We start from the raw sequence: 17343 nt of genomic DNA on the forward strand, positions 1-17343 counted from the left end.
CGGCGAGCCAAGAAGATGATCTTAGCAGCAGAGTGGTGAACAGAAACCAACGGACTGATGTGAGAAGAAGGAAGGCCAGTGAGAAGAAGGTTGCAGTATTCCAACCGAGAAATAACCAATGCATGAACAAGAGTCTTGGCAGAAGAGACAGACAAAAATGATCGAATCCTGGCAATATTATACAGGAAGAAACGACAGGATTTAGCTACTGTCTCAATATGAGGAATAAAGGAGAGCGAGGAATCAAATATAAAGCCAAGACTACGAGCTTCCTTGACTGGAGTAAGCGTAACATTATTGACAGTTAAGAGAGAATGGGAGGCGAGCAGAAGGTTTAGGAGGAAAAACAAGCAATTCAGACTTTGCCATATTAAGTTTCAAACGACGATGAAGCAACCAAGCTGAGATACCGTGTCAAAGGCTGCAGTTAGATCAAGGAGAATAAGAACGGAATAAAGGCCTTTAGACTTAGCAATAAGAAGATCATTGGTAATCTTAGTAATGGCTTTTTCAGAGGAATGCAAAGGACGGAATCCAGATTGAAAAGGATCCAGAGCAGAGTTACTAGAAAGAAAATCAAGACAACGAGAGTAGACCGCACGCTCCAGGATCTTTGAAACAAAAGGCAACAAAGAGACAGGTCGGTAGTTAGACAGAGATAGCCTATCAAGAGTAGGTTTCTTGAGAATAGGAGAGACTGTAGCATGTTTAAAAGCAGAAGGAAATGAACCAGAGGACAGAGAAAAATTAATAATATGAAGCAAGGAAGGGAGGATAGCAGGGATACGATTAATAAAGACGCGAGAAGGAATCGGATCACGAGAACAAGTGGAAGGCTTCGAAGAGCGCAGTATTGTAGACAGCTGAGACCGAAGGAAATGCAGAGAAATTTGCAGGAGGAACTGGCAGATGAGGAACAGGAACTGGAAGAGGAGCAGAGCTGGCCAGATCAGAGCGAATAGTTTGGATTTTAGCATTGAAAAAAGAGGCAAAGTTATTAGCAGACAGAGAGGCGGGGAGAGATGGTGGATTAGGCTTCAGAAGAGAATTGAAGGACGCAAAGAGCCGCTGAGGATACCTAGCATTTGACTGGATCAACGTTGAGTAATACTGCTGTTTTGCCAATGAAATGGCAGAAGAGAAAGAGGAGAGAACAAATTTGTAATGGACAAAGTCCGCCCAGTCCCTGGTCCTACGCCAAAGGCGTTCAGCTGCCCGGGAACAAGAGCGAAGGTAGCGGATGAAAGAGGTGAGCCACGGTTGGGGTTGAGAAGGGCGAACTATCTGAGTTGTAGATGGAACAAGATTATCAATAGTTGAAGATAAGGAGGAATTAAAGGAGACAGCTGAGTCCAAGGAGACAACCGAAAAGTCCAAGGAGGCACCCTTTGCTTCAGGGAATAAGCGGAATGCTCTCAATATTGGGGGTGGAAATCACACCGTTCTCATGGTCAGTTCACTTCCTGGTGACGTTTGATCCCACAGTACCACTCCCTCTCTGTGCAATTTATTTATTTATTTTATTTAGAAAAATTATATACCGCACCCCATTGAAAAATTTCGGAGCAGTGTACAAGATAAAATGTGAATAAAAACAGAATAAAACAGTTAAAACAAAATTTAAAAAGAAGCAAATACAGAGATTCAAGGCTGCATATTAAGGAAAGGTTTCTTGGAATAATGATGTTTTCTGGAGGCGCCGAAAGGAATACAAAGTTGGTGCCTGCCTGACCTCCAGTGGCAGGGAGTTCCATAGGAGGGGGGACCACACTTCACCTGGTGGGCTCCAATCGGGGGATGGGTCTATGTGGAACCACCAGGAGCAGGCCCTCAGATGACCTCAGAGACCGGGCAGGTTGGTAGGGGAGAAGGCGCTCTCTCAGGTATCCTGATCCCAAGTTGTTTAGGGCTTTGTACACAAGTACAAGAACCTTCAACCTGGCCCGGTAGCGAATAGGCAGCCAGTGCAGTTCCCTCAGTAGAGGAGTTCCATGCTGGAAAGGGGCAGCTCCAGACAACAGCCGAGCTGCAGCATTCTACACTAGCTCCAGCTTCCGGAGCAGCTTCAAGGGAAGCCCCACATAGAGCACGTTGCAGTAATCCAATCTTGAGGTTACCAATGCCTGTACCACCGTGGCCAAGCTATCCCTGTCCAGGAGAGGCCATAGTTGGCGAACCAACCGAAGATGGTAAAAGGCACTCTGAGCCGTGGCGGCTACTTGAGCCTCCAACGACAGAAACGGGTCTAAGAGTACCCCCAAACTACGAACCTGTTCTTTCAGAGGCAGTGCAACCCCATCCAGAACAGGCAATGAGCCTGTCTCCCAGACTCGGGAACCACTCACCCACAGGGCTTCCGTCTTGCCAGGATTCAGTCTCAGTTTATTGGCCCTCATCCAGCCTATTACTGAGTCTAGACAATGGTCCAGGACCTGCAATGGGGGAAGGGACATTAAGATGGTCTGCACCCAAACACTCATGGACTCTGAAGGATTCCTGAATGCTCTAGGGGAATTTCCAGCACCGGAGCCAGCAATGCTGTCGAGCCCCTGGTTGCTCTGTGGAAAGGTGAGATGTGATGTGCCATGGTGGACACGATCGTTCCTGAATGCCCTCTTCAGCACCAGGGAGTCCTGAGGGGCCCCTGGTTCAGCTGAGAGCTCTGGGCAGTGAAACGTTGGTAGGAAGAGAACAGCAGCGCAAGCCGTGAAAGACCCGTCATGAAAATGACTGAGCATGCAGAAGAGCGCATAATCTTGCCCACTGCATAGCAGGGCTTTCTCAAGTAGCTGTCCGGTTCAGCTTTTCCAGTGGCTCTGGGGATAAGATCAATTTGTTCTTGTTATTTAATTAATTTAGTTTGAGTTGCAATCCAGCTTTCAGGCTAAGGTACAAAATGAAAGCAAACAAACAATACAATCAATAACAAAAACCAATAATCTTTTTTTAATGGCATTTTCAAAATCAAAGTGCACCGTCTTTGAAAAAGACTACACACATTAATGTTTATTCCAAATTATTATTATTTAATTAATTTAGTTTATGAGTTGCAATCCAGTTTTCAGGCTGAGCTAATGAATCATACAATCATACAATCATAGAATAGCAGAGTTGGAAGGGGCCTCACAAGGCCATCGAGTCCAACCCCCTGCTCAATGCAGGAATCCACCCTAAAGCATCCCTGACAGATGCTTGTCCAGCTGCTAAAAGGAGAGTTGATTCTCTTAAGATGCAACAGTACACATATTGTGAAGCCAGTACCTGGGACCAAACTCCACACACAGCCTCTCCTAATTGGGAGGCACCCGATCCTCCTTCAAGGACACCAGGAGCTGAAAGAAAGAGGAGGCATTCCTCATGGCAAAACAGTCAGGGAAGCAGATGGAAGGTTCATTTTCATATTGATGGATTTACAGGATTCTCATACTACTTTTCAACCATATTTCTAGGACAGTTGGAATACATCAGAGTGAAATCACCACATAATAAATACAATACAAAAACCTGCAATCAAACATAAGAACGCAGCCGGAAAAGCAGCCATTAAACTAGTTTGTTTCCTGTCAAAAGCTGCCTGAATTTCCTGCCTGTCTCTGCCCTCCATCTCTCCATCCATCTGCCTGGAGTTTTGCTTCTGCTGCAAAGCAAAACTCCACATTGAACCGACCAAGTCCTCCCCAGTCACTGGCTCAGCAGCACCTCCGAGTTTGGTCTAGCTAGCCTCTAAGAAGCCAGAAACAGGTGGAAAGCAGGAAATGGCTTGGTGTTTTTTTTAAAAAAAAATATTTATTTAAATTTATTTTTAGCCTGCCTTGAAGCGTAGACCCCTTTTACTAGGGTGACCATATGAAAAGGAGGACAGGGCTCCTGTAGTTGCATAGAGACGGGAATTTCAGCATGTGTCATTTGTACGGTATATATTGAGAACCTGGTGAAATTTCCTCTTCATCACAGAAGTTAAAGCTGCAGGAGCTATACTAGAGCGATCAGTTTAAAAGAGGGCAGGGCTCCTGCAGCTTTAACTGTTGTGATGAAGAGGAAATTTCACCAGGTTCTCCATATATACAAATGACACCTGCTGAAATTCCCTTTTCAATACAACTGTTAAAGATACAGGAGCCCTGTCCTCCTTTTCATATGGTCACCCTACTTTCGGAACATCCTCTGAAATGCTCCTCCTGCCCCTGTCTAGCGCTACTGATTCACTCGTTTTAACCCTTATTGGGAAAGCAGAGAAGTTAAAGCAGCTGCAGGTTTCTGGGAGGGAGGAAAAAGCAAACCTCCTTTGCAGATTAACACCGTTATTTTCCCGCCCCCGCCATAATGAACCCCGCAAGTCCCATCACCAGATCCCCACCCCCCACCCCACTCATGCCCCCTTGAACCCCTCCAAGACAGGAGCAATGACTTTTGATTCCTCGCTCTCCTTTATTCCTCATATTGAGGCAGTAGCTAAATCCTGTCATTTTTTCCTGTATAATATTGCCAGGATTCGATCATTTTTGTCTGTCTCTTCTGCCAAGACTCTTGTTCATGCATTGGTTATTTCTCGGTTGGACTACTGCAACCTTCTTCTCACTGGCCTTCCTTCTTCTCACATCAGTCCGTTGGTTTCTGTTCACCACTCTGCTGCTAAGATCATCTTCTTGGCTCGCCGCTCTGACCATGTTACTCCACTGCTGAAATCTCTTCATTGGCTTCCAATTCACTTCAGAATCCAATATAAACTTCTCCTGTTGACCTTCAAAGCTTTTCACGGTCTAGCTCCTTCCTATCTCTCCTCTCTCATCTCACACTATTGCCCCGCTCGTGCTCTTCGCTCCTCTGATGCCATGTTTCTCGCCTGCCCAAGGGCCTCTACTTCCCTTGCTCAGCTTCGTCCATTTTCTTCTTCTGCCCCTTACGCCTGGAACGCTCTTCCAGAACATCTGAGATCCACAAGTTCACTCGCAGCTTTTAAAGCTCAGCTAAAAACTTTTCTTTTTCCTAAAGCTTTTAAAACTTGATTTTGTTCTGACTTTATACTGACTTTATACTTTATACTGTTAGTTTTACCCTACCCAGTGCCTGTTTGCATTCTCTTCCCCTCCTTATTGTTTTATTATGATTTTATTAGAATGTAAGCCTATGCGGCAGGGTCTTGCTATTTACTGTACAGCACCATGTACATTGATGGTGCTATATAAATAAATTAATAATAATAATAATAATAATAATAATAATAATAATAATAATTTTGAAAAGCACCCTTTTATATTCACAGTCACACAAGCGGAAATGGTGCCTGTGTTCAGGGGCAGAGGCTCCTCCAATTCCAAGAACAGAGCGAGGCCTCAGGCCTATTCTCCTCTTGCCCCACGTGCCGTACATTTCCTTCCTGCCCCACACATGGCGTTTCATTTCCCTCCCCGCCTCCCCTGTCTTCCCTCCCCGCTTCCCCTCGTCTAGCCGCCCCTCACTTCTGGCAACCACCGCCTCGCCCCCTCCTGCCCCCCTTTTCTGCCCCTCCACCCCCCAGCCTGCCCCTGCCTGGGCCCACCGCCCTCCCCACTCGTGCAGCCGCCTCCCTCCCTGCACTCACGCAGGACGAAGCAAGAGCCCTTCTGCCACCCAGGAAGGAGCTGCGGGCGGGAGGGGGCAGCCTGAAAGGTTCGGGGGTCCTGAGCAGAGAGGGGGAGACGAGCCCTGGAAGGCCTCCCGCCGCTCTCTGCTGCGTCCGGGGGGGGGGCGAGGAGCCGGAGTCGCACCTAGGGAGGGACCGTGGGGCTGGGAAGCAGCGAAAGGCTCCGTGTTATTGTTTCAGAATGACTTCTGCGCCGCCTCGAAGGGTCCCTACTGCAAAAGATCCTCCTAAATGCCGTCGCCCGCCCAGCCGCCCACCCCACAAGCCTCGTGTAGGACGGCGGATTCAGTCATCTTAACCCTGGCTGGAGCTCAGAGGTCGAAGCAGCTGCAGGTTTCTAGGATGGAGGGAAAAGGCAAAGCCCCCGTGCAGAGGGACGCTGCGCTCTGCCCGCCCGGACTTCTGCCCCGCCGCCTCCCCAAAAGCCCATCTTGAACTCACCAGAAGAGCCCTTTTCGCCACGGAGCCAGCTTCAGCCTGGGGGAGAAAGAGGCAGGAAATGGCTTCCTCAGCCCCCTCCCCTTCTTCCCAGATGCCCCCTCTCTCTAGGGCCGGGGATTCAGACAGTTTAACCCCTCTTCAGGAGTTCACAAGGTTCCCCGGAGGGAGGAAAAAGCCAAGGGAGGCATCGGAGCCTCCTGTAGAAAGAGGACAGTGCATTTATTTATTTATTTTTACCACCACACCACATGTGTTCATTCCCATTCCTAGCGCCGGGATGTTTGTGTTAGCAGCAGCAGCTGCACTTTGAACACTCGCTGGTAATATGGTGGCCATATGGAAAAGAGGACCGGGCTCCTCTATCTTTAACTGTTGCACAGAAAAGGGAATCGGGGTCGGTTTTATGCATGCAGCACCTTTCAATGTAATTTAAAGATCCCAAGTACCAGTTTCCCCTGAAAGTGCACAAGCAGAACCCGAAACAGAACCATTGACAACTCTCACTTCTGGATCAATAAAATATGATCTTGGCCAAATATGCCTAAGGCCTCCCCCCACCCTCCTCCTGCCAAAATTTAGCCATCACGGAAGTCTCAAACTATTGAACTAGGACACGTGTCATGAACGCAGGAAGGGTTTGTCCTCTCCTTGCCTAAACATTCAGATGTTGCTTATAAGGCAATTCACCGGTTTCAGCTCTGTCCTTCAGTAGCCCTTATCAGAACGGGTTCGAACAGGAGATTGGCGCCAGCTGTGATTGTAGCTGCTGCTAGGACCAAATTGTTTCTTTTAACTAGTTTAGTTTGTGCCTATGCTAGAATGTGTTCTGCTGATGGGGAGAGGGAGGGAGAAAGCTGGGTAGGAAGATATCCTGACGTGTCCTAGCTGGCAGATGTTCATTTGAGAATGAGGTCGATCCTGAGTCTTTTCCCCCAATTCGACAGCCGAGATAAACAAAGCACTTTAAAAAAAATCACAATCTCACATTTCCATTTGTGAAACTTTAAATTGTTTGCAATGACATATACAAAATATATGTCATATACACTCCAAACATTTAAATGGCTTCTCTCCAGTGTGAGTTTTTTGGTGGGAAGTAAGATGACACTCCCCACTGTCGCTGGGGCAGCAGTGGAGAAGGGTAACTCTCCTCCCACAACTAAACCAGTGAAAGTGATGCAAATTGGAAAATGAAAATTATCCCCATTTGTTACTCTTGGCACTTGTGATACATGGATGTGTATAGGAATCCCATTGGCATAGGACAATTTCCATCCTGTTTATTTAAAAATAAATGTACCATCTCCCAGATTACAAGATTGCAGGGTAATCACAGTAAAGAAAGACTAAAATTCTCACACAACAGATTTAAGCCAAAGGGAATATGCTGCTGGTGTTCTGAAGCAAGCATTGCGTAAAGCCATAAACATGGATTGGAGAAGGTTATCAGAGCCTACTGTAAAACAAATAAGAAATCCATCCTAGAACCTCTAGGCACAAAGAACGTAAAACGTTTTTGTAACTGTGGCTATGATGAAAAGGATCTAAAGTTCTGGACGATATAAAGGACATGAGACAAGGCTACATCACCGATTGAGGAGAGAAACCTTCTGGATACATAACTAAATGGCAGCTCAGTCCTGTGAACTTACAGAAGAGTGTAACTAAATGCCAGTCTTGTAACCACCCCTATTCTTATTGACCTGATTTACACCCGGGTTATTAAACTGTTGAGGGGTTGCCACAGCCTGGCCACTATTATGAGTAAGCGACTCCCAATCAGGGAATTTCGTGTAGTTCAGACCCAGCTGGGGAGGATCATTTCAGTGCTAACAACAATTAATTAACACACAATGGTCTGTTGTGACTAGGGTGACCATATGAAAAGGAGGACAGGGCTCCTGTATCTTTAACAGTTGCATAGACAAGGGGATTTCAGCAGGTGTCATTTGTATATATGGAGAACCTGGTGAAATTCCCTCATCATCACAGCAGTTAAAGGTACAGGAGCTATACTAGAGTGACCAGATTTAAAAGAGGGCAGGGCACCTGCAGCTTTAACTGTGGTGATGAAGAGGAAATTTCACCAGGTTCTCCATATATACAAATAACACCTGCTGAAATTCCCTTGTCTATGCAATTGTTAAAGATACAGGAGCCCTGTCCTCCTTTTCATGTGGTCACCCTAGTTGTGACATTGTACCAGTTCAAACGGGAGATCACTAAATAACTTGGCATTATTTTATTTCCGTTTTTGTGTGTTCTTATTGTTTTATATGTGCATGAAAAAGGAATAACTGTTGTATCAACTGTGACGTTCTTCTGACGTTCAGGCTAGGATCTCAGCCTGTTTGTCTGATATCTCAGCCTGGATGCTTCAGCGTCGCTTAAAACTAAACATGGTGAAAACCATTTTGCTTGTCTTCCCTCCCAAACCACCCCCTCGCTCTTCATTCTTTGTTACTGTTAATAATGTCACACTTTATCCGGTGGAAGAAGCTCGTAATCTTGGCTTCATTTTTTATTCTTCACTTTCTTTCTCCTCACATATCGAGGCTGTAGCCAAGTCCTGCCGTTTTTTCCTATATAACATTGCTAGGATCCGTCTGTTCTTATCTGAATCTTCTGCAAAGACCCTTGTCCATGCATTGGTTATCTCCCGTTTGGACTTTTGTCATCTTCTTTTGACTGGTCTTCCTTATGCTCATCTCTCCTCTTCGGTCTCTCTTCACCATTCTGCAGCCATATAGAATTCAGTATAAGCTTCTTTTGCTGACATTCAAAGCGTGTCATGGTCTTGCACCTTCTTATCTTTCTTCTCTCATTTCACTTTACCATCCCCCTCGTACCTGCCGTTCTTCAAATGTTATGTTGCTCTCTCGCCCAAGAGTCTCTATCTCTCTTGCCCGGCTTTGCCCATTCTCTCTGGCTGCCCTGTATGCTTGGAATGCTCTTCCAGAGCAACTACGTACCACGAGTTCCATTGTAGATTTTAAAACGCGTTTGAAAACTCATTTGTTTTCAATAGCTTTTGGTATTTTAGCTTGATTTACTGTTCTTATTACTATGATTATTCTCTTATTTCTGCTTTGTGAACCCCTTCTACCCCCCCTTTCATATGTTTTAATGTGATTTTAGATTGTAAGCCTCTAGGCAGGGTATCTCTGTTTTATTTGTATATTTTGTACAGCACCAAGTACATTGTTGGTGCTATATAAATAATAATAATAATAATGATGATGATGATGAATAGGAGTTAACTTTATGCCATGAAATGGGATTAGGTTGTGTTTTGAGGGTTTTGAAAACAGCTTACCTGTAATGAATGACTATGGACATTCTTCCAAATTGATTTGATTACACACCTGCTTGCTGATGTGTTGCCCCTGTGATCCCACTCTATAGGGGTTTTCCCATATGTGATCGCTGTGAGCAGTCCCAGAATGCTTTCTAGAAAAGGTGAATGTTTTCTAGAAAAAGTGAAAGTTGAAGGTGGCTCGAAAGAGGAACTGCTGCTCACGCAGTCAGCACACACAAACCCTGGCAGCCTGGATATCCCCAGTTTTTTTTGAAGCCTCCTTGAACCAAGCTGAGAATGAGACAACGGATATGTGTGCCTAGAGACCGCACATTCAAACTGCTTCCCCTCAAAACTGCCTCCCTCCCTGAGGCCTCACCCTTAGGGCTACTCCATAATTAAAAAAAAAGGTGAACTACTGGAATCATCAGCAAATGAAAAAGAAAATTCCCACCACCTCTTTGCCATACACTTGCCTTGAATGGTCCATAATATTAAAAATAGTGTATTGGGGTACAAGATAATTCATTTCTTTAGCAAATGTGGTAAGTAACAAAGCCATGGGGCTGAATGGCTTTGGCCCAAGAATCAAAACAATTGAATGGTTCATCTTTTAATTAAACTAGAGAATTGATCACAAAAATCTGTTTCCTCGCCAAATGAACATTAAAAAAAAAAAAAAAAGCTGCAGTCCATGAATCGCTGCCCCTGTGATCCCACTCTATAGGATGGGGGTTTCCCATATGTGATTCCTGTGAACACTCCCAGAATGTATTCTAGAAAAGGTGAATGACTGGGCATTCAAACTGCTTCCCCTCAAAACTCCCTCCCTCCCTCCGGCCTCACCCTTAGGGCTGCTCCATGAATTCAAATACAAGGTGAACTACTGAAACCATCAGCAAATGAAAACAATTCCCACCACCTCTTTGCCTTACACTTGCCTTGAATTGTCCATAATATTAACAATGGTGTATCGGGATACAAGATAAATTAATTTCTTTAGCAAATGACTATAGAAACTATAGAATTGATCACAACTATCTGTTTACTTGCCAAACGAACAGAGTTTTTTAAAAAGGCTGCAGTCCATGAATCCAGAACGCCCTATTGTCCAAACACTAGAACATCACCCTTTGCTGTGTCTTTTGTCTGGGTTAAATATGATGCCAAGGCCCAGTGCTCTGCTCAGAGTAATCTCGGGATTCTATGAAGAGGTGATTCTTCCAGAATCTTCTGCCCACAGAGTCAGAGATTTTATTTTCTGTGGTTATTCTGATGTCTGCCAAAGCACATGAGCCATCAGAACTTATTTCCGCACTCAATGAATTTAAATAGTTGCTTCACTGTATGAACTGTATGACAGAGTTTACCATTTTCTAGTGTTATTCTCTGACGTAACAAAGGGCTATTTGATGGGAACAGGTTTCAAAATATTGGCAGCATTTCGATAGTTTCTTCCCAACAGGGCTCTCTGAAGTGGAGTCAGACAATGTTTCCATCAGAAGGTCTTTACACAGGACAGGAATTTAAAATGTTGGCCTGGCATGGCTTCTTTGATGTGAAGTAAGCTGCACACTCTTCCTGAAGAACTTTCCACACTCCAGGCATATAAAAGGTTTCTTCATTAAGTGGATTCTATGATGTAAAGTAAGGTGCCGGCCAGAACAGAACTTTTTTCCACACTCCACGCATTTAAATATCTTCTCTCCGGTGTTGAGTTGTTTGGTGGCCAGTAAGGTGATGACCCCGACGGAAGCTCTTTCCACACTCCATGCATTTAAACGGTTTCTCTCCAGTGTGAATTCTTTGATGGGTAGTAAGGTAACCCTTCTGCCTGAAGCTCTTCCCACATTCAAGGCATTCAAATGGTTTCTCCACTTTGTGAGTTCTTTCATGTACAGTAAGGCCTGAGCATTGACTGAAGCTCTTCCCACATTCCAGACATTTAAATGGTTTCTCTCCTGTGTGGGTTCGATTATGTTTAGTCAGATCAGCACTCCAATAGAAGCTCTTTCCACACTCCAAGCATTTAAATGGCTTCTCTCCAGTGTGCGTTTTTTGGTGGGAAGTAAGGTAATAATGCCGACGAAAGCTCTTTCCACACTCCAGGCATCTAAACGATTTCTCTCCAGTGTGAATTCTTTGATGGGAAGTAAGCTGAAACTTCCGACTGAAGCTCTTCCTACAATTCAGACATTTAAATGGTTTCTCCACTTTGTGACTTCTTTCATGTACAGTAAGGCCTGAGCATTGATTGAAGCTCATCCCACATTCCAGACATTTAAATGGTTTCTCTCCTGTGTGGGTTCGACTATGTTTAGTCAGAGCAGAACTCCAATTGAAGCTCTTTGCACACTCCAAGCATTTATAGGGTTTCTCCCCTGTATGCATTCTTTGATGTGAAGTAAGTACATCACCCCGACTGAAGCTCTTCCCACACTCCAGGCATTTAAATGGCTTCTCCCCTGTGTGAGTTCTTTGATGAGAAGTAAGTAGACTTTTCAGTCGGAAGAACTCTCCGCACTCCAAGCATTGATACGGTTTCTCCCCTGTGTGAATCCTTCGATGGCAGGCCAGTTTGTCATTCACACTGAATGCCTTTCCACATTCCAGACATGCAAATGGTTTCTCCATTGAGTGAATTCTGTAATGCACCGTAAGCTGTCCCCTTGATCTGAAGCAGTTTCCACACTCAAGACATTTAAAAGGTTTCTCCCCTGTGTGAATTCTTTGATGGCAGTTAAGGTGACTACGCAGATTGAAGCTCTTTCCACATTCGAGGCATTTAAAGGGTTTCTCCCCTGTGTGAATTCTTTGATGGCGGGTTAGGTTACTACGCAGATTGAAGCTCTTTCCACATTCGAGGCATTTAAAGGGTTTCTCCCCTGTGTGAGTTCTTTGATGGCAGGTTAGGTTGGAACGCTGGCTGAAGCTCTTTCCACACTCCAGACATTTAAATGGTTTCTCCCCTGTGTGAATTCTTTGATGGGAGGTAAGATGATAACTCTGACCGAAGCTCTTTCCACACTCCAGACATTTAAAGGGTTTCTCCCCTGTGTGAGTTCTTTGATGGCAGGTTAGGTTGGAACGCTGGCTGAAGCTCTTTTCACACACCAAACACTGAAAGGGTTTCTTTCCTGTGCGCGTTTCCCAATAGGTAGCAAGTTCAGACTTATGAGCAAGCTTTTTCCCACTATTAGGTTTCTTGGTCCTTCCTGACATTTTTCCATGAATTGGTATTTTATGCAATTCACCATCCAGACAAGCGATGGATTTATTCCTCTTCTTTCTAAGCTTGCCCTTCTGCTTCTTCATTCTATGCCGATTCCCGAAATTCTTCGCCACATCTGATACTTTATCGCTTTTCCTTTCATTTCCTCCCTCACACACATTCCCTGCATAATTAAAGAGAGAAACAGAAAGTGAGTGCCAAGAAGAAACAGACTTTCAAATCAAGGACCCAGCCGGGTCAACTGCTGTGGAGAACTTCAGAATGGAAATGGGATCTCTGGCTGCACAGGCCTTCAAAGACTCGGTGGCCAGGCCGGTCCACTCACAAACTAGGCCCTAACCACTGACTTGATATTCATGGCCATTCAAAGGGAGAAAAGTGTTCAGCCACTTCCTCCATGTGCCCCCAAACACTCATGGACTCTGAAGGATACCTGAATGCTCTCAGGGATTTTCCAGCAGTCAAAGCCAGCAATGCTGTCAAGGCCCTGGTTGCTCTGTGGAATGGAGAGTCAGGATGGACCATGGACACCATCGCTCCTGAATGCCCTCTTCAGCACCAGGGAGTCCTGAGGGCCCCCTGGTTCAGCTGAGAGCTCCAGACAATGAAACATGGGTAGGAAGAGAACAGCAGCGCAAGCCACATAAGACCCATCATGAAAATGACTGAGCGTGCAGAAGTGTGCATAATCGTGCCCATTGTGTCCAGATGAGCTTTTCATGTGGTTATGGGGTTGTGCTCATCAATTTATTTATTTATTTATTTATTTATTTATTTATTATTATTTAATTAGATTAGTTGATAACTTGCAATCCAGCTTTCAGGCTGAGATATTTAATAAAAGCAAATAAAAAATAAAAGCAAATAAAAGCAAAAAAGGGACATGACAGAGACAACCAGGGAGGGACACCGTGTATAGGTGTTTCTATGCAAATGCTTGAAGCCTCCAAGCCAAAATGGGAGAATTGGAGTGCTTAGTTTCAAAGGAGAACCTGGTCATAGCGGGCATTACAGAAACCTGGTGGAATGGAGAGAACCAGTGGGATACGGTCATCCCTGGATACAAACTTTACAGGAAGGACAGGGAAGGGCGTACTGGGGGCGGCGTTGCTCTCTACATCAAAGAGGGCATTGTGTCTAGTAGACTAGCAGAAGTCCCCAACCCCCAGGCATGGACTGCTTTCACACACACACACCCCAGCGTACCTGGGTGCGGGGTGCCATCTCGCCTGCCAGCCAAAGCAAAGCCAGGACGCTGGGGTGGGGTAGCTTCAGAATGGCGCGCCCAGCCAGAAGCCGCTCTGGGAGAGCGACTTCCGGGCGTGCCATTCCGAAGCCGCCCGCCCAAGCGTCCTGGCATCACTTCGGCTTGGCGCCCAGCTGAAGCAAAGCCAGGATGCTGGAGTGGGGGGGAAGGGGGGCCTTCCCAAAACCATCCCCTGAACTCCCCCCCCCGGTCCGTGGAAAAATTGTCTTCCACAAATCTAGTCCCTAGTGCCAAAAAAGTTGGGGACCGCTGGACTAGAGCACCTAAACGGGGAAGACTCTTCCACAGAAGTGCTGTGGGTGACAATGCAGGGCTCCAAAACTAATGTAGTGCTAGGAATGTGCTATCGTCACAATTCACAAAAAAATCACAATTTTTGTGAACCGCCCAGAGAGCTCCGGCTATTGGGCGGTATAGAAATGTAATTAATAAATAATAAATAAAATAAATCGTCGCTGGGGCGATACCCACCTTTCTGTCCCTTAGGTATGTCTGAGTTTGTATGTCTAGTGAGTGCGGAATGGTTGACTGAATGGGTGTGGCTAGTGATGCGGTGATGCTGAGTGGGTGTGGCTAGTGATGTAGTGAGAGAGGGGGAGGGAGGAGTATAAATAGGTTGGCTGAGGAGATTGTTTTTTAGTTTTGTTTGGTGGGAGGTTTGACTTTAGTCTGGGAGTTTTAGTCTGGCTTGTGCTTTGTGAGAGTGTTTGGTGTGAAGAGATAGAATGTTAAGGGACTTGGGATTGTTGTTTTGAATATAAAAATATGCAGGTTTGACCTAAATTGAAATACTAGAGATTTGTTAAATTTCAATAAACTTTACTTTGTGTTCTGTTACCACAAACCACACGTCAGCTCGGATTTATTACCTGCTATATTACACAGTGTAAAAACATCTAACAATACACCTGCAGCTCAGCAATAGAACCTATTTTCCAAAACCCTTTACTTGTTCCCTCACATATAGGGGAGAAGTTGTGTTGGTTTTACCCTTTCCTCAGGCTTTTCAAGAGGTAGTGCTTGGCTTGAAAAAGGTGTGCTAGGCAAGGCCTTCTGTGTAGGGTCAGTGCAGTGGCAGTCCCCCAGACCAAAATGCCCAGAGTGAACCTGAGATGGAGAATGAAATCAGGAGGCCTCCAAATGAGGAAGCATAATAGTGACTTCAATTATCCTCACATTGACTGGACAAATTCATATTCCAGTCATGACAAGAGGTTAAATTTCTGGATGTCCTAAATGACTGTGCCCTGGAACAGCTGGTTATGGAACCAACCGGAGGGGAGGCAACCCTGGACTTAATCCTAAGTGGTGCTGCCCAGGACCTAATACGAGATGTAAATATTGTTGAACCAATCGGTAACAATGATCACAGTGCTATCAGATTCAATATATGCTTAAGTGGGAAATTGCCCAGGAAATCCAATACATTCACACTAGACTTCAAAAGAGGAAACTTCTCTAAAATGAGGGCACTAGTGAAAAGAAAGTTGAGAGCGTTAAATCTTTGGAAAAGGCATGGAGCTGACTCAAAAGCACAATAATAGAAGCTCAATTAAAATGTATTCCACAGGTTAGGAAGGGTAGCACCAAGTCCATGAGGTCACCAGCATGGTTAACAAGCAGTGTCAAAGAAGCTGTTGTAGAAAAGAGGGATTCCTTCAAAAATGGAACTCTTGCCCAAGTGAGGAAAATAAAAGGAAGCACAAGCTGGCACAAAGGAGTTGCAAGCAAACAATAAGAGATGCAAAAAAGCATTTCGAAGAGCACATCGCTAATAATATCAAGTCCAACATTAATTTTTTAAAAAAATATATCTGAAGCAGGAAACCATCTAGGGAAACAGTTGGACCGTTGGGTGACAATGGAGTTCAGGGAGTACTAAAGGAGGATAGGGAGATCGCAGAGAAGCTGAATGAATTCTTTGCATCGATGTTCACTGCAGAGGATACGGGACAGATGTCTACGCCTGAACTGATGTTTTCAGGAAGGGAGTCTAAGAAACTGCAGCAAATAGTGGTGACAAAAGATGAAGCTCTCAACCTTATGGACAAATTGAAAGCAAATAAATAACCAGGCCCAGATGGCATCTATCATAGAGTTCTCAAAGAACTCAAATATGAAATTGCAGTCCTCCCCACAAAAATATGCAATATGTCCCTAAGCTCCTGATGCACTACGCAGACCCAGCACCCTGACTCTGAAAAGATCAAAAATCCCAAGTGCATCTAAAGGCGGGAGATGCCTATGACACCTTGAGGGTTTGCAGGATCGGGACCAAACCACATAGCCTGCCTCCTCTACACTGCTGGTTTGTTCACTTTAAGAATTTCATAACCAGTAAGCCAGCAAACAGCAAAGCAGCAGAAGTTTTGACCACTCTTGTCGCACAGCAATGCAGCCAGCCAAAAGAACCCAAGGGGACTGCCACACAACACCATAGTCCATGATAGACTAAATAACCCACTCTACAGAACATGGTGTATCAGAGTGGGTTATTTTGGCTAAATAAGCCATTGTGGGTTAAAAAAACCTCCCATCATAGCTTATTTAACCCATCATAGGTTGTGATGTCCAAACCCAGTCAGTGTCTGTGCAAGTGTCCAGTAGATTGACTCATTCTGTTTTCTGGAATCAAGTTAAGTTTTTGAAGCCTGCAGATGTGGACAAGACGCTTCCATCTGCCCCCCCCCCCATGCTTCCTCCACCCCTACCCTTCATGGCTTGTATAAGCTACTAAGGGGTTTGGACAGGTGGATCAGTGGAGTCGTGAAGGCATCCCTGCATAAGGGGAGTGGTCCCTGCAGCCTTGAAGAGGACAGTGGTCCAACTACTCCTGAGAAAACAGTGTTGTGGGTGGTGTACATGACTTTGTTCCGATTTGAACCATTTTTAACATGGGATTGATTTTCATCACTCGTGTTTAAATGACAGCAGCGGTGTTAATCCAGTTTGCTGTGTTGGATATCCCATAAACAGTGTCGTAAGACATTTTATTCGTTGTGTTCTTACATTTGGACAGAAGTGCTAATAAAGGTTAGTTACACTGGCAACACTGACATTTAAGCCTCCCGATAACGGCTGAGAGGGCTGCCTCTGTGTGGTGCAAATGGTCCTGGTAAGCCCCATCTATCTTGCTGGCCTCCATCAAATACACAAAAACAGTTTGGCAGGAAAGGATCCACCACTTCCTTGCCCAGTTCTCACCTTTGTGGGTCAAACTCTGTTCTTTTCCTAGGCAGCTCATGCGTACCTACAGCTCTGCCCACTGGCCAGAGGGGTGACTGCAGCCCATTCACATCACTCCTGTACAAACAGCCCCAAACCCAGGACAAGGCCCTTCCTGTGTTGTCCCCTTCTCACCCCTCTCCCTCCTAACATCTGTCAGTCAAGGCAACAGGATCATTACCCAGGAAAGCTGAGAGATTCCCATCATTCTCCTTCATTGCTTTCCTTTGGCTTGTACCCAGCACAAACCCACTCCT

The 17343-nt window shown here is 45.2% G+C and overlaps 1 protein-coding gene across 1 annotated transcript; it reads right to left on the bottom strand.

Annotated features, from left to right (window-relative positions):
- Nucleotides 1-10428: 10428 nt before the first annotated feature.
- Nucleotides 10429-17343, bottom strand: LOC134396110 (zinc finger protein OZF-like). Its single transcript, XM_063122470.1, has 2 exons — nucleotides 17268-17343; nucleotides 10429-12757 (listed from the first exon to the last, which is right to left on the bottom strand). The coding sequence occupies exons 1-2, from the start codon at nucleotides 17302-17304 to the stop codon at nucleotides 11055-11057; spliced, it is 1740 nt and encodes a 579-aa protein (XP_062978540.1). The 5' UTR covers nucleotides 17305-17343; the 3' UTR covers nucleotides 10429-11054.

Source organism: Elgaria multicarinata, chromosome 3 (genome assembly GCF_023053635.1).
Source record: "Elgaria multicarinata webbii isolate HBS135686 ecotype San Diego chromosome 3, rElgMul1.1.pri, whole genome shotgun sequence".
In the NCBI taxonomy this organism is placed as follows: Eukaryota; Metazoa; Chordata; class Lepidosauria; order Squamata; family Anguidae; genus Elgaria; species Elgaria multicarinata.

What these genes read in the sequence shown, in the direction of transcription:
- LOC134396110 (XM_063122470.1), bottom strand. Translation starts at nt 17,304, where the DNA reads ATGAAGGAGAATGATGGGAATCTCTCAGCTTTCCTGG. An exon ending in GAATCTCTCAGCTTTCCTGG is followed by an intron (nt 12,758 to 17,267) that starts GTAATGATCCTG and finishes TTAATTATGCAG; the next exon opens with GGAATGTGTGTGAGGGAGGA.